At 36.4% G+C, this 27,892-nt stretch overlaps 1 protein-coding gene across 1 annotated transcript; it reads left to right on the forward strand.

Annotated features, from left to right (window-relative positions):
- The first annotated feature begins 91 nt into the window (after window positions 1-91).
- On the forward strand, window positions 92-27,892 carry LOC149576341 (N-(5'-phosphoribosyl)anthranilate isomerase 1, chloroplastic-like). The gene is made up of 4 exons (XM_089816913.1): window positions 92-554; window positions 1,273-1,643; window positions 26,911-27,077; window positions 27,214-27,892. The coding sequence occupies exons 1-4, from the start codon at window positions 458-460 to the stop codon at window positions 27,434-27,436; spliced, it is 858 nt and encodes a 285-aa protein (XP_089673039.1). The 5' UTR covers window positions 92-457; the 3' UTR covers window positions 27,437-27,892.

The following is a 27,892-nucleotide window of genomic DNA, read 5'->3' on the forward strand; positions in this document are numbered from 1 at the left end:
ATTTTAACCAACCAAACACCAAATTTTTTTTGCAAAACCTGGTTTTGCCTCTGATAACCCGGTTTTGGCCCTCATCTTCCAGCAACCAAACGGGGCCTAAATTAAAACACGCCTTACAAAGGGGAACGCAATCTTTTTTCCGAGCGTCTATTGTATATTTGACATTTTAATTAGGGTTTAGCTTCTACTATGATTGAGGAAGATTGATAACAGTGCGGTCATTCAAACCTGGGCGGGCTCGTCTCCCTACATGAAAGGGTATGGTTAGACAAATTCTGGAACAACCCGGGAGGTTGCAATATGATTTGTTGCGACAGGGAACATTGTGTCAGATTACACGTCTTGGGATTACTGGATATACACACGCTATAAAGAAACACATCGTATATCTGGCTAGAAACTGTAAATTTGTTGAAGCGAGGAGGCCTTTAGTTGGCATGTTTGGAGGGACGCAGCAATGCAAATCCTGAAAACCAAAATTGCTGTAGGGCCTTCGGCGGTCACATCGAGATGCAGAAAAGAATCTTCAGCGAGGTCTTTAGCTTATGCCACAAGTACGTACTGTAATGCCAATAATTGATCAATTTATTTATCCGTTTAGAGTTTAACGGTCTTCAATTTTCTCTGTTGTAATGGTAAAATCGAATAGGTCTGTTAGAACCCTTTTTATTCCTGATTCTCGCTGTTGCCGAATCTCTGAATTTCGTTTGCTCTTCTTTTGTTCACTAGACGCTAGTATCCTGGAGACATTTAGTTAATGGGCAGGAATGATTCCTTTAGCGAAACGCATATATTGAGAGAAATGTTGCAAGACATACAAACCCTTAGAAACAAAAGCTTAAAGAAAATAATCTTACCAGCTATGCTTGATGAAAATAGATGCACTCTATTCAAGGGAAAGTGAATTTTGGAAGTTTGAATATTCATACCAAGATATAAACTTGCGATAAGGGAATTAGAATATAAACACAGGCGTAGCCTCAAAGAAACCCGCTGTTAATATGAGTTGCTCGCCTCCTCCTGTGCCCGTGCCATAGCACCTGGTGATTGTGTTTGAATCTTATACATTCGCAGCCCTATTTATATGTGCAATAGCCTATCTCAAAGTGATGATTCCGTCCATGTATCCTATGTCTTGTGGCGAGTGCGAGTTCACTGTTTTCTCTGACATTTATTATACCCAGTCTTACATCATGCAGATTGTTAGTGCTTATGGGTTGACTGGATATCTTTACAGCCGTGCTAAATGTTTAAATGATTTGCAATCATCAGACTTTTGCTGCATGAAGCCAACAGAAGCAAAAGATATGGTAATAATGAGGTTGCATGCTGAAAGAGATCTTTCAAAGGGCAGGATTCAATCAGCAGACAAGATAGCAGATTCATCACATGCATTAGTTCCTTTCGTGAAGATGTGTGGGATCACCTCCGTCCATGATGCGGTTCTTGCTGCAGAAGCAGGTGCTAAGTTCATTGGTATGATTTTATGGCCCAAGTCAAAAAGATCAGTTTCACTAGATGTTGCAAAGGAAATCTCAAAAGCTGTGAGGGATCATGGGGCAGAGCCTGTGGGAGTTTTTGTTGACGAGGATGCCAATGAGATTGAACGGGCATATGATGCGACAAACATTGCCTTTGCACAGGTGACGCACTTAACTTGGTAGTCAGTTTATTGAGTTATGCAATTGAGTTCTTATCAATAAATACATTGCTAATTAGTTATTTACATGCATTGGAAAGCACAAACCCGTTCTAAATTTATACATCCAGGCTCCACAACTCAGACTCCTTGGCAATAAGATCTCGGCAAGCACTGGTTGAAAGTATTGCTGAATTCCAGTAGAAAATTGCATTTACCATATGCCGCGTGCAAACACCATAAAAACTTCTGAAAAGAATCTCATTTGCTATCCTGCTACAAGACAGAGTCCAAAGGTTAAAAATTAATTAAAGTGGCCGCAACTGTTTCTGTTGGTATTTAAAATATATAAAACCATGTTACACGGGGATGCATTTCTTCTCCATAGGGGATTCGTCCTCGTCTCTGAAACGTTTTGGGACAGTGGGACGAAAATTAAATGTCCCCTAGCCATTCCTGATTTCAAAAAACTGCAGGAAACGTCCCTTGACATTTGGGGATGACTAACTCTCCCCATAATGGTTAGGGTATGCCTAGAAGGCCCCCTATCCGTCCCTAAAACAAAAAAGTGCCCCTACAGATTCGGATGATTTTTAGCATTAAAAGAAACAATTTTTAAATTCGTTTTGCTAAAGCAACAATGCAAGGGGTCCACAAGGCGCGGTTTCATGTCTGCAGAGGATAGAATTCAAATAGTTTAAATAAAAATAAAAATATCATTTTTTTATATTAATTAATAATATAAAAATATATTGTCTAACATTTAATTTAATTTTTTAAAACATATTAAGTTTTATTTATTAAATAAAAATATGTTAAAAATGTATATATCAAATTAAAAATGCCTTAGTTTCATTGGCTGTACCTGTAGCCTATTGTATTTTGATGTTTCAGACTTCTTTTTGAGACATTTTGATTTGGACATTTATATTGATAGACCATGGTTTTGATGTTTGAGACTCTTTAGAATGCTCTTATACGGATTTATACTGCTGCTATTATCATTTATGTTGTTATAGTTATACCATAGTTGCATCGCCCTAGAGGACAAGGGGGCAAGTTTTTGGGATGGGGGAATAGAGGGCCTTAATTTGGGGATGGTGGGGGATGGTAGGGGGATGTGAGGCGATGCATTTACTATACATATGATACTTAAAATGCTAGTTATGAAAATATGTATTGCAATATAAGATTAAATACTTGAACATTGCATATAATTGGCACATCGAACATTGAACATAAGTACTCAAATCAGCAAATAGTCAACAATGGGATGTCCCCCCATCCTTGGTTGGAGGTGGCAGAATCTGGCAGTGCTGTTGGGGATGAGGGAATGGAGTCCCCAAGTCCTTGGTGTGTCCAAGTAAGTGGGGCAAGGGAGGGGGGGGCACATCTCCTTGTTTTTGCGTTATACATTGTAACTTGCAAATCCATGATCTAATTGCATATTGTCTTCTTGTTATCAATTATTGACATCTCTCTCTCTCTCTCTCTCTCTCTCTCTCTCTAACTATATATATATATATATATAGTTATTATATACAAAAAATTGTATACTGCTGTCCCCCATTGTCCCCTATTTTTGGCCCTTCAAGAAATGTCCCGGAAATGTGTCCCTTTTTGTTCCCGCGCCCCCATCCCCATCCCCAAAATGTCATAGAACATAGAAATAGAAGCATACTTGTGCCATATAACATGAAAAAGCTTATTATTATGGCACTAGAAGAGGTTTCATTCTGATTGACAGCCTAATTTTACATTTAAGGTTCTAGATCTTGTTGGAAAAAATTTCCGAAGAATCTTAGCATAGGATATTTCTTTGGTCCGCACCATTATTTGATATTTACTTCTAGATATTTTTCCCTTTTTCTTTTTTCCTCCTCTTAGCAAGGGAGAGATATTTAGCATGATCAGCACACATAGCTGCAACCAAAGATGTCAATGATAAATTCTCATCACATACATTCTCATTAAAACATGTTATCTCAACATAACACAATTCATTATAGTAGCATAATATTATAATATTGAAGTCACAGAGTCACATAGTCATGACTTCTACTATGTCTACTTGCAAAGGGTGGAATGAGGGCCTTCACCGTAGACTTCTCCTTGAGAAGAATCGATTTCCACCATGCCTCATCACAGAGGGTAGAATGAGGGCTTTCACCTTAGGTTTCTCCTTGAGAAGAACACATTTCCACCTTGCCTCATCGCAAAGGGTGGAACAGGGGCTTTCACCTCAGACTTTTCTTTGAGATGAATGCATGTCAAACATGCCTCGTTGCAAAGGGTGGAACAAGGGCTTTCACCTCAGACTTTTCTCTGAGATGAATACATGTCCAATGCATGTCCAACATGCCTCGTCGCAGAGGGTGGAACGGGGGCTTTCACCTCAGAATTCTCCTTGAGAAGAATGTGGATCCACCATACCTACTCGCAGAGGGTGGAACAAGGGATTTCACCTCAAACTTCTCTCACAAAGAACTTATTAACAAGGGATTTCACCTTGAACTTCTCCCACAAAAAAGAACTCATTAACAAGAGATTTGACCTTGAACTTCTCTCGCAAAGATAAACTCAATAACTTGTATAAGAATGGCTGAGATTCTTTCCCAACATAGGCTCCCTCTCAGCAGGGACAACTTTCATCACAATAAGATAGCTGATTCCAATTTAACCAAATAAGCTTCCAAAGAATTAGACATCTTTCTGTTAGGTAACCTCCTTCTAAAGCTGAATAGTCTCCTTTTGAATAGCATTTCCTATATATGATCTTCCTCATTTAATGAAGATATGTATCAACAATTCAATCCCATGACTGCAAGCAGCATCCCCATGTTCGTTTCTACAGTCTGGGCATAATCTTTCATCATTCCGTTGCTTCTTGTCTTGCAACCAAGAGGGATTAATAATTACTCATAAAGGAATCAACCTATATAGAGATCAATGCTAAAAGCAGACACTATTTCCAGTTCTATAACAAAAATTATAATCAATATTCAAGATATAGAGCAATAATGCAAACCAGCATTCATAACACTTGTTAAATTGAATGCAAACATACACACAATGTAGAATGGATCTCAAAGCATAATAAAACTTATTAGTGCCAAAGATATAGATGTGGAAGAGATTAAATTCCAAAACTTATCTGGAAATCTTTCTAAGATCCTTGTTGCTAGAAGCTGAGGTTTTGCACATTTGATAAATCATTCAAATGCTTCTTTACTTGGTGAATGCGTTCGGAAGGCATTTGTTGCTCGTCCAAGTTTGATACAGACAAATCTCGTAGCCTTGGAGGTACCTGCACAAAAAATATATCATATACAGTCTTGACAATCTCCTATTGTGAGGAAAATGAATTATAGGGAGACTCTACAAGTCAGGTCAAATGGCTGAGTCATCACATGCTCAGTAGACTTGATAATTGTTATCCTTGCTCAGAAAAGCATCACACAAGTACATTGATTCAGTAGACTTGATAAATTTATCCTTGCTCATATGACAGTTACAAAACATGGAGGTTATTTTGAAAACTGCTACTTCAGAACACAAGGCAATTGAACACCTAACATATATCTTTCTAACACACAAACAAACTTGGATTCCCAAATTCACCTGGAATGGCAGAAGAAAATCCTCCTCACGATAAAATTTTGCACAATTAATACTTGGTTCAATTGTACAAAAATCAACCAACTACAACAATAGACAAGTGATACAACATGATGAATTGTCACAATCAAGAAGCACCATTATGAACTGACGGATAAATAGGAAAATAAATGCCATGACACATCATAGAAGAGAGAAGTAACAGAGCCCAAAAAGAGGACGTCAACTATGCACCTGCAAGCTTAGTAGAGATGAAGACATAAAAAATACAAAGAGATAAGAAAAGTCAACAAGCTAGAACGCACGAACACGGATAACTCCATGGAGCAAATAGTCTGATGTTACAGAGTTGTGTCATCTCATATTCATCGAATAGAAAAGAAACAACATCGACCCAACACTCTGTAAAGAAAATATGAACAGAATATCACGAAGCAACAAAGGCAAGAAAGAAATTAACCAAGGGTAAAAGTGGAGAAACATGACAACAATAATCAAAATAGGAAGAAGCAAAACAAAGAAATCCAAAGGAAATGAAGGCATCGCAAATCTCAAGATTCACATTACATGTAGCAAACCAAGGCTTCACAAACCTCAGTATTATTAAATACAAAATGGCAATAATACAACAATATGCAGGCTCCAGGAGATTTAGATTCAAAATTTATGTTGATGAAAAATACAGACAGAGATCCACTACATTCGATTGGCAGCAAAACTTCTATACATAGATGAATAACTTCTGAATCAGATACTAATCTGTAATAAAATGAATAAGCTCTTAGATAGAAAATAGTTGAGCAATTGACAAGAGGAAGAAGAGTTAGATCCAGACAAATAAATAAAAAATAAACACATGCTTATGATCTTGAACTGACAAAAACACAAGACATCACATTGATGCCAGAACATGACAAGAAGACTTTAAAAGAAGCTCTCTTATTTCTGTTATCCAACCTGGCTCTAATAACATGTAATAGATATGCTCAGACATAATGATAACAACAATAAACAAAAGTAGAACAAAATAGGTACAAGAGACATGATGACTTTATCCTGGGAAAACCCTCCAACTTAGGGAAAACCCAGCCACTCCAGAAAAACATCTCGTTTATTGATAATAAAATATTCACATACAATGCTTTTGACTTGATACAATTGCATATTACATAAGGCTATATATATATAAAAGACCCTTCATATCACATCTAAAGGTCTCTTCAATTTCCAAATGCACATGTCTCATCATAAATATCTTCTCCAGTTGTAAATACAATACATAGGTATTATCTCAATTGTCAATATATAGCAAAATCAGAGATAAAGATATCTATTGCAGATACAATCTTCAACATAATGGATGAGTTCCAAGCTCCACAACTCTTCACAGGACCAATGGGGGAAGATATCTTTTGACCATCCAATGATCTTACAGGGCTTAGGTGGAATGCCATTGATCCAAACACACAATTGTCTTCAAATTTCTATCTCTTGGCCACACAACCTTACAAAATTCTGTAGATTCTTGTAATTCTTCACAATGATAAAGGAAGGAAAAAAGGTGAGGGATTTTTTTATATGGGAAACTAGTGAAGCTCTCCATCCATGGAGCTTCTTACCAAGATTAATCCCTACACAAAACAAAAACCAAGTCCTACAACAGTTTCAGACAAGAGCAACTGATTTCAAGCTTTTAGAAGCACCATTTCACTTAATTCACAAGCCAGTCGAGATTTTCTCTCTTTCAAATACACACTGCATAAAACCATTCATGCTTACATAAAAAACAATGTAAAACCTGTTTTTATTTTTTTTCAAGCTCTAGTTTTCTCTTCCAATTGTCACCTTGCAAAGTTTGAGGATAAGGGTTTAAAAACAAGTTGGACACTCCAAGTACTCAAAGTCTACAAACACTCTTGAACAATTAAGCTGCTTGCATGAGCAATGATTGAACTTATACAACCCATGATTGCCCATGTGGGTTCACCATACCTCAACATCGTGGAGAGGAACACACTCGGCAATGAATATTTTCATTTCTTCTACCTGATTGGTATATTTCTTGTATGTTCTGACGCTAGTTTCCATCTGCCCTCCATTTATTTTTTTTATTTGCCGTTGGTTCTTTTTAGTTTATCACCCCTTGCATGTCAGTGCTCTCGGTCGACGTTCTATTGCTGGATGTATTCCTTCATTACTCTTGTCGCTGTAACTCAATATTTTATTACTGATTGAATTATTGCCAAAAATGCTGATTACATAGCTGTTGTCTGATGTTCTTCGCCTATCTGTAGTTGTCTTCAAACTAAGACAATTTTTTGGGAAATTTGTTTTCTTCCAATTCCTAGTTGATCCCTCCCATTGGAAATATATTCACATTAATATATATTTATGAATGAAGAGCATGTCATTTGAATTGTTGACTAATCATTTTGACTGTTCAGATCGCTGTCCTATACAAATGGTGGTTTTGTAAACAACTCACATCTCTTTAGTGTTTGCCGCTAATTATATTATGTTTTAGTTTTGTGTCGTTTATTCCAAATATCTTTCAAAATTATCGATGATTACCATTGTACCTTTGGATTGTATATAATTAGTAAAAACATTATTGCCGTTTAGACTTGGCTTTGTGGTTAGTCAATTCTCCACCCAACATTGTTAATAATAAATTTTTACTCTAACATGGAGATAAATATTACTTTGGTCAATGACTATATGCTAAGTATCGTCTTCATACTACCTTTGGCACAAGGGTTTCAATTGGTTTCAAATATAATAATTGTTTTAAACATTACTAATGTTTGGATGCCACTATTATAGATTTCCTGTTACAATCTAGGGTTTCTATTACATCAAAAAATTGACTTGTCAATGCTTGATACAACCACTAGACTTATAGAATATAGGAGGTGGTTAAACCATGTCATTAATCTTGAAGGAGAACGTGGTGGTTAGTCTAGCAATCCTGCCCGCAGCATTGTCCAAGGAGATTTGAACTTGTGACGAAGCTCTGACACCACTTGTTACAAGCTAGGATTTTCTGTTGCACCAAAAGATTAATCTATCAATTGCCAATACAACCACTAGACTTATAGAATATAGGAGGCGGTTAAGACATGTTACAAATCCCGAAGGAGAACATTGGTGGCTGGTCCAACATATCCATGATCTCATCCTTTTATCTAACAGTTTATATAATTTGACTTATACGTCTCAAGTGTAGCATATCACTATATTTGTCATATATATATATATATATATATATATATATATATATATATGTATATATTATACATTTATATATTATTTCCTACGTGTCTTGTTGATAAATGTTGATACATAACATAATGTTATACTAAATAAATGATAATATTCATTTTGTTATCACTGTACTATATTAGTTAACATATCATTTTTTCATTTTTATTATTTTTGTTATTACTATTTTAGTCTTTTAGTTATTACTATTAAATCCTGTTCCAAAGGGGGGCATTACAATAAATAATATATTGACCTTGGGCATTTAATGTCTATCCATTTTGTATTATGATCTTAGTATATTATTATCATAGTGCATGATCTATAATTTATCATGCATATATATATATATAAACATAAATTTAACATCGGGCTTAATATAATAATCATAGATCATGCTTTGCATTGATAATTTGTATCAATGCTAATTGTGATTATCACAACATACTTATCGATCAAATTAAGATCGCTGGTTTAATATAAGAGACAGGTTTGTCGGGCAGGTTTAATGTAACATGTCTTACGTAGAGGCATGTCTCTACTACATTATATATATATGAACACCAATCGTCAAGTCTTGATCAAGTACAAAAATTAATCACTGCAAAGTCAAGATACAACATCGACAATTATATCGACATTAAATTGTTTCAGATTAATATTGTCATTTATATATTGGATTGATATCGATTCTGAGGTAATTGCAGATCGATATCAAGTCATATCACTTTGGTATTGATATTGTTATTGTTTTGATATTATAATCATCATCAGATATCAAAAGTAGTGTTCAATCTGCATATACACATGCAAGACAGTAATTTGAATAAAAAAATTCATTAACATATAAATCTGATCAATATTTAACATGGTATCCGGGCTAGCATAAGGAAGATCCATATCAGATTTATAAGAGATCATCTAAGCTGCCTTTAGAGTTCTTAATATACTCTACAAAATGATGAAAGGTGTCAGATTTCAGGATCAACTTGAAGGAGCATTAAACTTTGTACCTTGGAAGTTTAGAATGATGCTTGTCCTAAAAGAACATTAGTTAGAGTCATTTGTGGAAAAGGAAACATCTATACCCAGCGAAGACAGTGTGAAACATCAATGGATGAAAAACAACAACAAAGCCATGAAGATATCAGTGGATATGAGATAAATAATACAAGTAGGGCTTTTGCTCTAAAACAACCAAATCCACCCTATGAAAATGAACGAGGGTGAATCCATCACATCAGATGTCATAATTATAACAGAATTAAGAGATTGACCATCCACCATTGGCCACACAATAGATAACACAGAGTTAACCATGTTGCTTTTCAATGGACTCCCAACATCTTGGGAATTATTAATTCAAGGGATAAGTGCTCGATCTAAACCGCCTTAAGTTCAATCCTTTAAAAATTGATTGCATTCAAGGAAAGTCACTATTGATCACAAGAGGAATTGATCGAAACTCCATTAATGAAGATATTTAAGTACTCAATTCTCATTCTCACAAGAAGGGTAAGAAAGAAAGACAAAGACTCAAATGGAAAATGCTCATCTAAGAGGAGGGACATGTTTAAAGTGTAATGTCCTTGTCAGAAAATAAATATTTAATCAAACCTTTGTTAATGGGTCGATTGATTTAATATATCTCGGGCCCATTTTTTATTTAATTGTTTCTGTTGGTAGGTGTTGTCATCAGCTATCTTTGTACACCCTTGGAAAGGTTTTCCCCAACGGGTATTTAAGCATGGCTTATAGGTAGTTGTTTGTATGTGATTTGGTTTATTATCTCTCTGTACTGCGAATTCCCTTTGGGATTCCTCTGTTGTTTGCCATTTCGGAAGTGAAAGATTTTCCCTACTTGGCTTTTCGATTTTGGTGGGATTCATCCCTCAGCCTATTCCGCTTGTATGTTTTGGCTCAGGTGTGGCAAATCAGAGCATTATTACTATTTTCAAGTATTATTCTGGAATATCGTTGTGTCTGGACTTCATCTAGATCTATATTTGTTTGTGTATTAACAAGATTGCATTCATAGTAGATGGTTTACCGTACCCCTCCCAAGCACCTATTCGTGTGGCTCTCATAACATCACCATGTTGCATTCTCCCTTACTGTACGACCTGCTATCCATATTGTATGGGCAAGTTGGCAACATATACTCACCATCGTACGAACTATCTTCATATCTGTCATAGGACCATAGGCCTCTCTCATATGGCCACACACCTACTACGCGCTCCATTGCATATGTCCACTGTACAACCCACCATACATCTCTTCTAGCTACTGTACGACCTCCTATACTAGTTTGTACGACCTTCCAGAGCCATATTGTACGCCCCTCCAAGAGCCTATCGTACAGCTGTCATGTCCATTTTCGTGGGGCATCCCTTTACACTATATATTGTACGACTATTTCCCCATTCACTCCCATTGTGTGGACACCTTCATTCATAGATTGTACAATCTCTACCCATCTATTTTGCACGACCAAGTATTCTTCTCCCCACCATGTGTATCCATTTCAGTGTGACTAAGTATAGCCCCAGTCTCTCCTTACTTTGGAACATTACAGTGGTATCAAAGCCAGTGATTCTGCCAGCCTGTGGAAGTGAATGCAAGTTTATACCCATAGAAGGTGAAATAACCTTGTTGGTAGAATGGCAAAACATTGGGATCCTATGATAGGATTCATAAATCTTTTGAGAGAGCTAAGCAAAAATCAAATGCAAATCAACAAAACCTAAAGGCTTATGCAGGAAACACCACAAAAATTAGCTAAGGGAAAGACAACAGGGGAACAAAATGGGCATAGCGACAACTTTGTTTTGGGAAGAACAAACTTTCAACCTGCTCGCTTTCGACCCTCAATACCCATCTTCCTTCCAAGGACAGAAGCATTGCGCAAAGAAAGAGAGCCCACTTTTCAGAAAATGCAAGAAAAACTTTGGGAAGATTGGCAGAATACGAATATGGAAGGTGATATATCTTACAGAGACTGTTGATCTAAGAATGAGATATTCTGGCTGGGGAAATCATAGTTATTTTAATGATGACCTCAGGAGAAAGATCGGAAAGGTAAACTTATCACCATTTGATGATTCTGGTGCCATTGTCGCACAGTCATGGGTTCTGAAGGCAGATACCTATTTCCAACTCAACCTGATGCCAAAGAGGAAGCAATTAAGTTTGCAACACTTCATCTGGAAGGAGTGGTTGCATCATGGATTGATCACTCTTTGTCGCGACCAAGTAACCTCTTATGTCGAGTTCACTGAGAGACTCATTGACCAGTTCGATGGGAAGGATCTCGAACTAAACTTCAAAGATTTAGCTTAGCTAAAGCAAACAAGTACGGTAGAGAATTACATTATTGAGTTCCAAAGGCTGTTAGTACTAGTCACAGACATCTTTGAAAGACTTCGAATCGTGTTATTCATGGATGGATTGAGAGAGCCTTTGAGAGGTTGGATCAAAGGGTTCAACCTGTGCGCACTCGACGAAGCTATTAAGGTGCGTGACATGGCCACATCTTCCTCCAAAACTCACGTAGCTACGCCAACACTGTCACCACAAGAAGACAAAGACAAGGAGCTAATTCAGAAAAAAACCTTAGTTGGATGAAGACTCTCAGCAAGAGCTCTGGAGAAAAAAGCTCTATTTCATGTGCAAAGAACCATGGTGACCTGGTCATCGTTGCCTTGGGAAGGGAAAGATTCATTACATTGAGTTGATTCTTGATGATGACAAAGGACCAATACCTGCAGTGATTGATGAAGAAATTACCCAACAGGAGAGAATAAATGCCCTGATACAAAAAGGGGGTTCGATTGCTACCCTCATTACAATGGTTGGAAGTAGTATCTTCAAGGTTTGTGGCACACTTCACGAGAAATGAGTCCCAATCATGATTGATAGTGGCATCACACTCAACTTCATAAATTCATCTTTGGCCACTGGTAAGGGTTTGCATACATTAGAGCATGGAGGATTTGAGGTTAAGGTTGTTGGAGGAACCTTTTTACCTTGCACTCATGTGATCCCATGGCTAAGAATTTCCATGGGAAACTATACATTGATAGGTGATTTCTTTGTCATAGGTTTGGTTGATACTGATATCATATTGGGGATCTAGTGGTTGGAGACTTGACCAGTACACCCAAAGTTTCAAAAGGACAGACTTTTCATTCGAGATGGATGGCAAAAAGGTGCTGTTAAGAGGAATGTCAAATAAAGGACCGAGGGAAGTCACAATCAAGAAGATGGAGGCCATTCTTAAACATGATATGATCCCAGACGTGCAAGTAAAAACATAACAGTCAACACCTTGACTAATTCTTTGGATAATTGGCGAGCCCATCTATTGGTTGAGGACTTCAAGAACACTTTTGCATGTCAGTTGATGGATGGCTATATACATGATGAAAAATACAAAGTTATTGATGATATCATTTACTTCGGCGATAAGATCTACTTAGTACTTGACTCAGAGCTGAAGAAGCTGATTACAGAAGGTTTGCATTTGCTTGAGGACAAGCAAATTTTGGGACGGGAGAACTGTAATGTCCCTGTCATAAAATAAATTTTTAATCAAACCTTTGTTAATGGGCTGATTGATTTAATATATCTCGAACCCATTTTCATTTTAATTGTTTCCGTTGGTAGGTTTTGCCGTGGACTATCTTTGTACACCCTCAGAAAGGTTTTCCCCGATGGGTATATAAGCACAGCTTGTAGGTAGTTATTGGTATGTGATTTGGTTTATTATCTCTCTGTACTGCGAATCCCCGTTGGGATTCCTTTATTGTTCTCCATTTCGGAAGTGAAAGATCTTCCCTACTTGGCTTTCCGATTTTGGTGGGATTCATCCCTCACCCTATTTTGCTTGTATGTTTTGGCTCGGGTCTGGCAAATTGGAGCATTATTGCTATTTTCAAGTATTATTCTAGAATATCGTTGTGTCTGGACTTCATCTAGATCTATCTTTGTTTGTGTATTAACAAGATTGCATTCACAGTAGATGGTTTACTGTACCCATCCCAAGCACCTATTCGTGTGGCTCTCAGAACATCATCTTGTTGCATTCGCCCTTACTGTACGACCTGCTATCCATGTTGTATGGGCAAGTTGGCAACATATACCCACCACCATACAGACTATCTTCATATTTGCCGTACGACCATAGGCCCTTCCTGCATGGCAATCCACCCGCTACACCCTCCATTGCATCTATCCACCATACGACCCACCATACATCTCTTCTAGCTACCATATGACCTTCCAAGACCATACCGTACAACCCTCCAAGAGCCTACCGTACGGCTATCTTGTCCATTTTCGTGGGGTATTCCTCTACACTGTATACCGTACGAATATTTCCCCATTCACTCCCACTGTGCGTACACCTTCATTCACAGACCATACGACCTCTTAACAATCTATTCTGCACGGCCAAGTATTCTTCTTCTCACTGTGTGTAGCCATTTCAGCGTGATTAAGTATAGCCCCAATCTCTCCGTACTTCGGAACATTACATAAAGTACATTGTTTTAGATGTGATAAATATGGTCACTAAGCAATGAAATGTCCCAAAAGGCCTAAACCTCAAGCCTCTATTACTGAAGTTAGTAAGGCAAGCTCAGAAAAGGACTTTGAAAGACTTGTATTTTATTCAGCCCTATTGAGTTGTTTGTCTACTAGTCTTAACACTTGGGTAATTGAAAGTGGAACACCTCGATCACAAGATTTAGAAAACACCTAGATAGCTTGGTAGAAAATTGAGATGAGGAAGTTACCTTTGGAGATGATTCCAACTTCCCTGTGAAAGTAATCAAAACTTGCACTATACAATTAAAATCAGGTATCTCTCTCCAACTGATAGGTGTATTATTTGTACCAGGTATCAAATGTAATTTGATTTCCTTTTCAGCCCTTAAAGGATATCGAATTACCTTCATGGATGGTAAAGTTCTAGCTTGGCCCAAGAATTAAAACATCAAGAAAGTTCACGCTATAGGAGTTCGACATGGATGCCTATACAAACTTTGCACTTCTCCTTCTCAAACCTTAATTCATCAATCCTCTAATACATGATAGATTTGACATAGAAGATTAGGGCATCTCCATTTTCGTTCTCTACCTTCAATATAGAAAAAGTTAACAAATTTTCCTAAATTTAAACAACAACATGAAGGAACTTGCAAAGGGTGTGCTTTGGGGGAGAACACCAAAGGCACCTTTCATTGTAATGAAAGTAGATCTAAAGATGTATTAGAACTTATTCAATCAGATTTATGTGGACCTATGACAGTAACCTGTTTAGTTGGATTTTTGTACTATGTTATTTTTGTAGATGACTATTCTAGGAAAATATGGATATATTTTCTGAAATGTATAGAATCTTTTGAAGTCCATATGAGGTTTAAGGAATTCAAGGCTCTAGTAGAAAATATGTTAAGTAAAAGAATCAAAACTCTAAGATCAAATAATGGAGGGGAATACATCTCTGATAACTTCAAAAGCTTTTGTAATAATCCTAGGATCAAGAGAGAGTTTATTGTTCCTTACAACCCTCAACAAAATGGGGTGGCACAAAAGAAGAATAGAACAATAGTAGAAGCAGCTAAAGCTATGATGCATGACCAAAATTTTCATATTTCTTTTTGGGCTGAAGCCCCTAGTGCTGTTGTCTATATTCAAAACAAATGTCCTCACTCCCATTTGGATAACAAAACCCTTAAAGAAGCATGTACAAAGATTAAACCTGATGTAAGCCATTTGAGAATCATTGTTTGTGTTGTTTACATTCACGTACACAAAGACAAGAGATTCAAATTTAAATCCCCAGGGGAAAAGGGAATATTTCTTGGCTACAGTGAAACATCTAAATCCTATAGGATTTACAACCTTGGACAAAACTTAATTGAGCTAAACAGAGATGTAATCTTTGAAGATATTGCATTCAAAAGATCTAAAGACATTCATAAAATGAATATTGAAGATTAAGAGTCTCTTCAAAATATGGTAGAGGATCATGCTTATGAGATTCAGAGGCAGACCCATGAATATATGGAAGATGATGAACAAATGAACCTATGAATGTTGCTGATGAGCCTAGAGATGCTACTATAAATTGAAAAAAACCTTTGTGGGCAAGAAAATGATTCAAGAGGCTGAAAATAATGCAACTCCAAAGAAACATTCAGGGAAAATAGAAGACTTCATAGATACTCTAATGTTGCCTTTATGAGTGAAATTATCAAATCGAAACCTTCTAATGTAGCGGAAGCTCTTAAGCATCAAGTTTGGAAAGATGCTATGACAGAAGAATATCAATCTATTCTTAAGAATGATGTTTTGGACATTGTATCTAGACCAAAAGATAAATTAGTGGTTTCAACTAAATGGCTTTTCAAAAGTGAACATGCTGCAAACGATAGTATTGAAAAATATAAAGGAAGATTTGTTGTCAGAAACTTTTTCAAAAGGAGGGAAGTGATTATGAAGAGACATTTGCTCCAATTGCTTGATACACCTCCATCATGGTTGTGATTGTTATTGCCGCTACAAAAGATGGAAAATTCATCTAATGGATGTGAAGTCTTCTTTTCTTAATAGAACAATAGAAGAGGTAGTATACCTAGAGTGACCCGAAGGATTTGTAATACATGGCAATGGTTCTCATGTTTGCAAATTAAAGAAGGCTCTATATGGTCTTAAACAAGCACCTTGAGCTTGGTATAAGAGGATATATCACCATCTTTCAGGCTTGGGCTTCTCCAGGAATGATGTAGATCGGAATCTATACTTTAAGGTAATTAATGGCGAAATGTCGATTCTCATTCTTTATGTTGACGACTTATTAATTACAACAGAAGGTCATGTCATTACCAAATGTAAACATGACCTAGCATCTAAGTTTGACATGAAGGAATTGGGCCCCCTATACTATTTCCTTGGTTCGGAGGTATGACAACAGACTGATGGCATCATTCTAAATCAAGGAAAATATGCTGATGACACTCTAAAAAGGTTTGGGATGATAGATTTAAACTAGTGACAACTCCTATGAAACAAATATACTTAAGTTAAAAGAAGCAACAACAAAATCAGAACTGGCAGAATCCAATCTTTATCGGCAAATGATTTGATCCTTGATGCACTTGGTCAACACTAGACGAGACATTTGCTATGCATTAAATGCACTTAGTCAGTTCATGTGTGAGCCAAGATAGTTACAATTAGTTGTAGTTTAACACATTTCGAGATACCTGCATGACACAATTGGCTATGGTCTAAAATATAATAATGTAGACCTAAATCTGCATGGATATATTGATTCAAATTGGGCTGGAAGTATAGTTGATTAAAAAAGCACATTAGGGTGTTTTTTCAACTTGGGATCAGCTATAATCTCTTGGTTTTGTACAAAGCAATCTTTAGTTGCACAGAGCTCCATAGAAGCCGAGTACATTGCAACATCCATGGGAGCTCGAGAAGCTGTATGTTTGAGGAAACTTCTTGTAGGATTGTGTAGACAATCTATGAACCCTACTATCATTCATTGTGACAATCAAAGTCATATAGAACTTTCAGCGAATCCAGTGTTCCATGATAGATCAAAGCATACAGAAATTCCCTACCATTATGTTTGAGACATGGTGGAGAGAAATGGTGTACAATTAAGATATATTAGTAGAGGAGAACAAATTGCAGACATTCTCACCATGCCTCTCCAAGAAAAAGGTTGAATATTTTAGAGGCAAGTTTGGCATGGTGAAAATCTTATTTAAGTCTCGACAATGTTATTTGTTGTACTAGTATATTTTATAGATATTTAATGTGTAAACTCTTTTATTGTCATGTGTGTGACTCCATGACTTCATGGGCCCCTATGATCCTCGTCACTTAGAGATGACAATCTGTCAATGATGAACACTTGTACTTCTGGTTGTGATTGTAAGGAGATGGCTTTAGAATAGTTAACAATACTATCATAATGGATAGCATGCAGCTTGATATCTGTGGACATGTCATGATAATTGATATCTCCGGACATGTAATGATAATTGATATCTCTTAAGTAATATCAACTAAATGGGAGATATCAAGTAAACTGATATCTATGGATAGCCATAATAATTTATATTACTGAGATGTTCATGGTGGATATTATGTGACAGTGTATCCGTGAATATGCCATGAATACATATCCGTATAGTAGGCATCGCATACCATAATGGATATTGTGAGAATGGTTAATATCATGTAACTTGAGATTTGTGGACATGCCATAACTTCAAATATCATGACGAATTGATATCTTTATCTCTCACAATAAATGGATTTATTGTGCTTACATTGTGGGTAAAGTTCCCCTCCCTAGCTAAGAGGGAGTGTTAGAGAAGTGTGGCTTTGGTCAGATTACTCTAAACGATGAAAGCAAATGCATAAATAATATATTGACCTTGAGCATTTAATCTCTATCCATTCTGTATTTTGATCCGAGTATATGAATATTATAGTGCATGATCTATAATTAATAATCATGCATCTTTACACTATTATTATTATTAAACATAAAAATGTAAGATCGGGCTTAATATAATAATTGCAGATCATGCTTTGCAATGAAATGTAAGATCGGGCTTAATATAATAATCGCAGATCATGCTTTGCAATGATAATTTGTATCAATATTAACTGTGATTATCAGAACATTCTTTCTGATCAAATTAAGAACAATGGTTTAATATAACACACACACACACACACACACACACACACGCACATATCTGCATATAAACTTGCAAGATAGTGATTAAAACAAAAAAAAATCATTAGCATAAAAATCTAATTAATATTTAACATTAAATGGTTAATTGAGCCCTTAAACACAACATAGAAACTCCCCTCCAATGGGGTAAAGAATGCATCGAGTTATAAAAAACAGTTTTTTAGAAGCCTCCACAAATCGATTTCTAGAATATAACAATGCAATGTGACTAAGCTGATTGGGCATCACCTTCCGCCCATTGACAATGCAACTTAAGTGGAGGAGGGGGTTGAGCTTTGTCAAGGACATTGTGCGACAAACTAAATCTGTGTGTTGTTCTAAACTTCTAAGGGAACGATAGACTTAGTTCCTGTTGTGAAAGTAAGGACGACTCTGTTGGAGCAATGAAAATGGAGCTAATCAGAGTTTTGATACCAATTGTAATGTTCCCTTCCGAATTTACCCTAGTACTTGCCATAGAATCATAATTGCCATAAGTAATGGTTAGGGTTGTATCTTTATCAAGTAAAATATCTACTAGATTCAGAACCCGCAACCATAACTAAGGATAGGCACACACCCCCCCAACACACACACACACACACACACTCAATGATTAGGGTTGGTCAATAACAAACATATATACAATATTTCTATCACTTCCTACCAGTCAAACATATTGGGGTTTGGAAGAAGAAGCATGATAAGTCCACCTAAAGCCATTCGACTCTAAGCCGGAGAGCAAACACTCACCCTCTTGGTCCTAGTGGCAAGAGATATGGACATCCACTTGAGTGTTCTAACTAGTGGGGTGCTTGCACCTGCTTTCTTTATCCATGGCTCACCCCCTAAGGAATCTATCATGGTAGAGTTGGAGAGGAGATTGTAATATAGGGGGCTTCTTGCTCTTCCAAGAATATTCTTTCCTTTTTGGTCCCAATGGCTGGCAACATGGCCAACCACCCTGTGTGGCCTACTCAGGTGGCAGTCTTATATTTTCCGCTCTTACTTACACCTCCTTCCTTACCTACATGAAAGGGGTTTACAAACAGGTTTATTAATAGACGTGTGTTTTATATCCAATTATACATATATGTATATAAGGGATAAATGTTGACAAGTAAAGCATAGGCAATATCTACATCATGGGCAATTATCAAGATTGTTAGAATCCGTTATAACAGTTCTGAAATGATCAGAATTCTGCTACTTTCTTATACCTGATCAGGATGTTCCCTTCTTGGGGGATGACCGTATTTTCCTTTACTGAATGATTTTCTGTATATGATTGCTTCCTTAGGAAGGTTGATGTACATTGGAAATGATTTCATTTTCTTTGATGCCTTCCTGTTTTTTTGCAAAGTGATTTTTTATCCTTCCATTTCCCTCAACAAGTGCCACCTTTGTGTGTTGTTTTTTCATGATGAGTTTGGACCTTATATTGGTGACCCACCATTATTCATTGTTTATCTTCATTAATTAAATATCACACCTTATAGTGCACCACATCTCTAACAACCTACGTAGTGTTTTACTGCACAATCAAGGTGGTTTAATTGCTGTTTATTGTCAATGCTGTTGCTGTCATAATCTTGGATAAACCCAACCACAATTAATAATGCTTCTTGTTTATGAAGATAGTATTGCTTTTGTGGTGGGGGCATGGCAGTTAAATCAGCTGGAGAACTTGTGCAGGCCTGGCACCCACATTGTATGAAGTCCACTGTTACGTAGATACCATCCATGGTGTTCTCACAGAAGAATGTGACAGAGTGAACTTGTGATGCCTCACCACCTTTTGTAGCTTAGTTTGAAAATGAAAATGATTAAGATGTCTTGCTTTTTATTGAAAGTTTAGGTTATTGACTTGAGTTTATCATCTTTTGCTCATATTTTCTTTTTTATCTCATTCTTTCCAAGAATATTCTTAGGCATCAAATTTACAAGTCTTGTTTTGGAGTCTGGTTTTATAGAGTTTGTAATGTCTATATGATGAACTTCAAGTAGAACTTAGAAAACAAATGCCTAAGTGACCTCATAGCATATGCATCAAAGGCTGAGAAACATCTACAACTTTCTCATTAGCCATAAATTCAAAGCAAGAATGAAACTCTGTAGGAGAAAGGGGTTCATAATACAAACTATGCCATGGCTGCGAGCTTACTAGGTATGATGTCCAGGCATATCTGAATGGCAACTTCCCTCATTGTTGAGATCCTCCTGGGCATGAAAGAACATTTTATAGTTGGAGAAAAATTCTTGAAACGTGTTGACAAAAGATGTTAGCTTGTTTGGGCAGTTTTTGATGACCTTGATGAATTTAAAGCATCCTTAATTCATAATACTAATTTTTCTCCTTTGATGGGCAGTCTCCTTCTTTAAGACTATGCAACTGATGAGCCGTTTTGTTGCTTAGTATTATTCAATTTTAATGAGCTGCCACAGCTTCATTGCTGATCTTTAGAGCTTATTATTGGAGATGTGCAGCCGAAGCTGAGAAAAAATTTATGATGTTCCTTTGTAATACTTCTGTTGGTTTTTCAGTGCCTATGAAAAAATAAGTTTTGCAAAAAATAGTTTGATTGAACCAATTAATTGATCCATCAGAGGCTATGAGCTTTGGAATGAGATAGCAAATGAACTCAATGCTATTGCCACAGACTATGCTGAGATGTTATCATTGGCTTTGGTAGTAAACTCTTGTTCTGTAGGGGTTGTTTGTCTGCTGCTCTGAAGCTGTTGCTTCCACCAGTCTTGCTGCAAAGGCTTTTTGCACCGTTCATCAAACTTCTGATCAACATTAGTGGACGTAATGTTGAGAATTTCGATGGTGTACTTGTAGGATCATGGTAAGATTTTCAGCACGATGGTGATCAGATCCTCTTCATCCATCCTGCGACCAATGGCCTCCAGCTGATTGTGAATATTCGTTATCTTCATAGGATGCTCCTACAAAGACACCTTGTTGTCTATCATAATGGAATGCAACATATTCTTTAGAAAGAATCTTCTGCCCTTGTCTAACTATTCATGGAGATTCTTTAGATGCGTACGAATCTCCAGTGTTGTCTTGCCAAATGACACTTTTGGAAGCATATCATTGGTATCTGATAACTTGATGAGTATAACTACTTCCTGACTGTGCTCATCAAACTTGTTCTCATCTTTGCCTGCCACAGTGGGATGAGCAGCTTTTCCAAGTACAATCTGATCCAAGTACCAGTACTCATAAGTTGTGAGTGTGCACTGTTTCCATGTGTTGTAATTCTTGTAGTTGAAGCACTGATTGCTTTTCAACATAATGTTAGTGGCATCCCTACTATTTTTCCTATGACACGGAAAATGAGGTTAATTTGTTAAAAAGCTGCGATTCTGATTTTTTGTCCAAAAATCAGTCAAAACTTCCGGTATGAATCCCTATGTGCTTGACTGCAGAAACCTTTGATTTTGTTAATGAAAAAATCAGAAAAAATAGTGGCCACAATTTTTTTTAAACATAAAAAATGTAGAAGTTTTTTTTTTAAAACCCTAGCCTCGGGTCTAAGGGAAACCCTAGCCACGAGGATGAAATATTCAGTCACAAGCAATAAAGAACCAGAGAAACCCTAACCCACGTGGAAGATCTGAAAGCTGTCACGTGTCGTGTTCTTCAGTCCTGGAAAAAATGCAGAATGAGAAAACTGCAAAAAACACGTTGCGTGTCGTAGAGGGAAAAGTGTCCCCTCAAAATGGCATAGTAAGGAAAAATGGCATCAAGAACAACAATCTGCTATTCTAAGATGATGATGCACTTTGAAACTAGAACAAAGGAAAGAAAATTCAAGGATCAAGATGAAGGAATTTTCCCAATAGCAAACCTTCATCAAGCAAGAACATGGGACAAGTTCGGATTTAAAGAGGTCCATGGACAAGTTCAAAGATTCAATTCATGGACATTCATGTGTCCCTATGCAGGTCAACACACTTGGTTGAAGGATAAAGACTATCCTACAAGGAGATCAACTTGTCCCTATTCACATCAATTTTCCATAAGGATCAAATGAGTACACCAAGGAATGTTCGAGGATTATTTTAACACCAAAGTTAGCATGGGAGAAAGGACACAAGGGCAAGTCTGAGGTCGAACAAGAAATAATTTAATGACAAGATTCCCATCAAGGGAGATCTTGATGATGATCGAGTCATGCAAGGAAACAAATTTGGTATGCCCAAGGAAGATGTTAATGTGTTCAAGGGATTGCTCCAAGGATCAAATCCAAAGATGAAGTCAAAGAAGAATTCCATATGATGAAGGTAGATAAAAAGGGTTCAAGCATTGTAAAGTCCAACCATCCAAGAGAAAGAAGTCCAAGAACGATTAGGAATTCCTAAGGATAAGGAGTTTGAATTAAGATAAAGATTGCATGGAGAAGTTAGAGGTCATGGAGTTACAACATAACAACCTACCTAATATTGACATTAACTTAGTGAAATTTTGCTCAAGTTCTCATCAGTTTTGCTAAGAGAGAGGAGAAGAAAGGAGTATATATATCTTGGATGATGATTTGTATGATGATTAGGCAGCTTCCTTGTTTTTTTATTGGTCCTCAACCCTTTAAATTTTCTCATTGGCTTATTTAATGGTGCTTCATTCCTATTGGCTTCTTTTGGTTGCCCTAATTAGGGTTTGTAATGGGTTAGTTTGGGCCATTGATTTTAAATCAATCTTGGCTGTTCATTGTAATTGGGGCTCCTATATAAATCCTATCCCTCTCATTTGTAAAATGGTACTTGCAGCATTGTTGCTCATATAATGCCAACTACTCTTCATTGTTGTGTCTTGCATTGGGAATTGTTGAGATCAAGTTTGCATTATTGCACGGTAATCCAAATTTCCTCGCTTAACTTAGGATTTCATTTCATATTGTTTAGAAGTAGTTTAGTTGGATGAAGGAATTGTGGATGTTTACTTGCTTAACTTGCCTATAAACTAGGCCACTAGCATCTTACTGATGGTAGGAGTGCCTTGTGTGGTGAGCTAGTGAAAGTGCTTAATGTGAATTAATGCCCAATCTTTAGTTTTCATCTATTGAAGAGCGTAGATATTGATTTGAAAACCAATTGAGTATATCTCTAGAAGCTTGCTCTAGGTGGATGTTGTTGCTGATAAAGCTACATATAGTAGGGTCCAAGTTCATCCATACTTCCCTCCTGAGTTACAAGTAGTTGTAGAAGTTAAGTTTGAATTAAAGTGGAAAACTTGGAAAATTAAACAATATTTGCATTGCACATTGTGAAGCCAAATCTTTAGAAGTGAAAACAGTTAATATCCATTGAATAAATCAGTGTTCCGAGATTGCGAGTCCAAGGCAGAGGCGGCCTTTCTGAGGCAAATGGCCTCTGGACTTGGACTTGGCCAAGTCCTGGCAGAGTCCAGGGACTTGCTGAGTCCCGAGCCCAGGACTCTCCCAATTTTTTTTCCTTTAAATTTTTTTTCTATTTTTTTAAAAAAGATAGAGATTTTTGGAAGGTGTTTTTTTTTTTTCAGTGTATGTTAATTCTGAAAAATATGTTGCGGGGCTCACTGCCAATATTGGTTACTATCTGGGTTTCATATTGAAGAAGTCGCTTTCAGCATTGTAGAGTTCAGTAATGTTGTACAGATATTTTCAGATATATATATATATATATTTGTGTTAGAATTCTATAATGATGTATATGAGTTTTTTTTTTTTTTTTTGAGACTTACGTGTTCATGAATGTTAGAACTCTCTAGTGTTGCACATAAAGTTACAAACTTTCAGACTTACGTGTATATGTGTTGTTGGCTATGTCCTTGATCATTTTCTTGGCAAAAATTTGTAAGCCAACTATAATTGTTATAAAAGACTTTTACCATTGAAGGTTGTGTTTCACCAAGCTAATTGATAGACATACTTGAAAGCATTGTTGTTGTCTAGAATGTGCACTTAAGCTGTAACAAACATATTTCTCAATGTCCGAGTCTTCCATGACTTATCTTAGGCATATTCGTAGGAGGGCATAGGCTACTATGAACCTTAGTCTTCTACACTCTAACTGATATTTTGATATATGTTTTCAACTTTTGATTCCATGGATTTCATATATTGTAGACATTTGACAGTGACACTATGTTTAACTTTATATTATGTTATTCAGTTTTTTTCCTTTAGAAATTCGCTGTTATACTTATGTGATCTATACAAAATTGTGTATGAGTGCTAAGTAGTTTCTATTTATCTCAATTATTGTGTATTTGATGTTAATTGACTAAATGAAATATGAAAAAATCTTTAAATCCTTAAAAATCTTTGAATTTCGTGGATTTTCCGATTTTCCGAGTCCTTGCTGAGTCTGGTTGCTGAGTTCGAGTCCGAGTCGAATTTTGACTTTCCGAGTCAAGAGGCGAGTCCGAGTCTCGTAACTATGGAATAAATAGTGCAAGTCCCCTAAGTGATTACCAACAAATCCTATCATTTCATTGAGCGAGTATCCGCAATTGAAGGAACCTTGAAGTCATTACATGATCTTATGTTGCAAGCTTAGTGTGAGACATGACCTTATATATCAAGAGAGGATTGAGTAGATGTTTTCTCGAAATCGATAAGTAAAATGTCAAATTGTCATCAGTAGAGGGGATAACGGTGAGTGCTGTTGGCAGGATATAGAGAGGGCTGTGAGGCATAACAAATATCATTTGGGTCATTTCTAGACCCATGTATGATATATCCAATTTATACCAATTTTTAGCCTTAAAATGGCTCTAACATGGCTGAATAAGCTACAAAAGAGTAAAATATTATAGAGGAAAAGTCATAAAGAGGCTATTTAAATATGGAAAAGTGGGAGATAGATGAGCGAGTAAAAATCAATTCATATATATATGTATGTATGTATGTACCATTCTCTATCTCTATCTTTCTATCTATGGGAGCAGCTATCATTAGGAGTAACTGGTCTAAGTGGTAGGTAGCTCTGTTGAGCTACTACCACAACAATACATTGGCAGGCAGCTAACACACGTAGGAACTACTGGGCTTCACCCTGCATGCACTCTATACATAATGGCCCCCCACCATTTTAAGATATAAAAGTAAATGAATATATGATGTTTTGGAAGTATATATAAGAATCTATGTATTAATTGTAATTGGTTTCGACTTATTGTACATATGAATTCTTCCTTTTTATTGCATCGCAGGTATATTACATATAACAGAATATGAAACCTTAGAACTCCGGTCAAGGCTTTCTGTCAATAAGTGCTTTGTGTCACTTATGCCCCATAAGTTTTGATATCTTATTGATCTCCCAGACCTGTAATGGGTTAATTAATCATGATTCTATCAGAGGGCCAACCATACACAATGATACGAACATGACATTGTTGCTGTCATTACATACTTTAAGGCATAATAAAATTTTGACATACTTATTCAGTTATTAATAATAACAGGAATATAAATTCTAGCCATAGTCTGGGCATAATATTTATACTGCACTGAACTAGAACGAACAAAGTAAAGAGAAACGTCATCATCCATTTACTGAAATGTGTTGAATGAAGGAACGGCAATTCACTCTAAGAAATCACCCTCAAAATTATTCTTAAACGAAATGAGTTTAATAGATCACTCTGCACTGAAACAAGGAATATGACTGCTCTTTTTCAAAATAAACTATGAAATAAAAAATGGAGGAAAAGCCCATTTGTTACTGTAGTAGTTCTACAGTTGTTAAAGGGAAAAAATACTTGACTGTAGGAGGTTAGAATAGTGTATCAACTAGAAGGCTCTTTTTTTAATAGAAAGAAACTAACAGAAAATGATGCTATCATACTGCCTGTTATAATAGGAGTTTCGGCCATTAAGTGGTTTCTGTTCTTTTCTTTGAATTATGTTCTGTAAACCCATCATGTTGACCTCTCACAGCCAAGAATGGAGGAGTACAGAAGCTGTTTTTCTTTTCAATTTGTCCTTATGTAGTACAAGGCTACCCTTTTTAGCAGAACATGCCTGAATAAGACTTCTCCTGACAAAAGGAGATTCACCATCCAAATATGATGATTGTTGATGAGGACTCAAAGGTACTTCTAATCATACAATTCATGTTTGTGATTCGTTATCATGAGTTGGCCTAAATTTAATGTACTTAACTGTTATTTTGATGAATGGGTCATCTATAGGCTAATTGGAGTTGAGTGACTTGTGAAAAGGATATTTACTATAATTGCTAATTACTGATTTCTCTTTCCGATTGAACTTCGGTAGTTAATTTATACGTTAGTCTTAATATTTGCAATTTTGCATAACACACAAAGGATGTATCATTTATTAACCAGACCTGTCATAATTAGCCTTCAACTTGTCTTGTTCAATCAGAATCCCGTGGGATTCCTGTATTTATGCTTTCTGTTTACTGTATTCTTGTGCTTTCTGTGAGGGATTTAATTTTTCAAGTTATTTAATACCGAAATTTTGCAGCAAACAAAAATGTACACTTTCTGAAGGCTATCTAAGTGGCAAAATGTTCACCATGAAAATGTAGAAAAGAAAACTGCTGTTTTAATTGTGAGATGTGGCTGTTTGATGACATAAAATTGTGTAATTTGCAGCTTCATGGAAATGGTGCACGGGGTGCTCTTTCAAGTTTGGTGCAACATCGCAACATTATATATGTTATGCATGTGGATAAAAGTGGGGTGATTCTGACAAAAACCCCTAAAGAGGAATGTTCAGCTTTGGTTGATTGGATTTTGATTGACAGCTTGAGTGGTGGAAGGTGCGTTGGATATTTTAGGATTTAATGTTATATATCACCTTGCATGCATAGATGTTTATTATTTTCCTGTTAGGTTTATTTGTATGACTTAGAATATTGGCGGCTAACATGGTTACTTAGTAACTTCTTGTTTCAGTGGTCAAAAGTTTGATTGGGAGAATCTACAAGTTCCAACTGATTATAGTAAAAATGGATGGTTGCTAGCTGGTGGCATTAATCCAGAAAATGTAAGTGAAGCAATATCAATTCTCAGACCAGATGCAGTGGATGTATCCAGTGGGATTTGTGGCCCTGATGGTATCCAAAAGGATCCTGCTCGTATGGTCTCGTTTATGCATGCTGTGAGGCAAAGCAAATGAAACAATTTGATCCAGGCCACAGAATAATTATATGAGAATTTGATGCACTGATTCTTGATTATATGCGACAGCTTTACAAAGGCAGTACACACGATTATATTTATGAGTCAGCTATAAGACTTTTTGTTGTATCCAGAGTTCTCAGACTCTGCTCTGCTCAATCTACAAATGTAAGTCTGCTTTGTGATGTAATATCATTTTAGCCATTTAGTATGGTTTGGTATGGCTACCAAAAACGCCCAGTGAAACAAATTTGCCAATTTTTAAAAGGGCGAAATGCTGTCCGAGCAGAATCTTTGAAGCTAATCAGAAAAAATAAGATAAAAACATGTAAATCAATAAACACCTTTTAGAAGGAATAATTTGTTTAGATGCATTAAAAAGGATAAAAATCCAGTATGTGCTTTTCAATTATAAGACTGCAGTTTATAAATAAATGCTTTAATGTTTTTTCAA

Source organism: Cupressus sempervirens, chromosome 1 (assembly GCF_028749045.1).
Source record: "Cupressus sempervirens isolate cs-2001-9-10 chromosome 1, ASM2874904v1, whole genome shotgun sequence".
Lineage (NCBI taxonomy): Eukaryota > Viridiplantae > Streptophyta > Pinopsida > Cupressales > Cupressaceae > Cupressus > Cupressus sempervirens.

Coding starts and splice junctions, on each gene's coding strand:
- LOC149576341 (XM_089816913.1), top strand. CDS start 458: ATGCAAATCCTGAAAACCAAAATTGCTGTAGGGCCTTCGGCGGTCACA. Junction 555..1,272: donor GTCTTTAGCTTATGCCACAA/GTACGTACTGTA, acceptor TGCAATCATCAG/ACTTTTGCTGCATGAAGCCA. Junction 27,078..27,213: donor GACAGCTTGAGTGGTGGAAG/GTGCGTTGGATA, acceptor TTCTTGTTTCAG/TGGTCAAAAGTTTGATTGGG.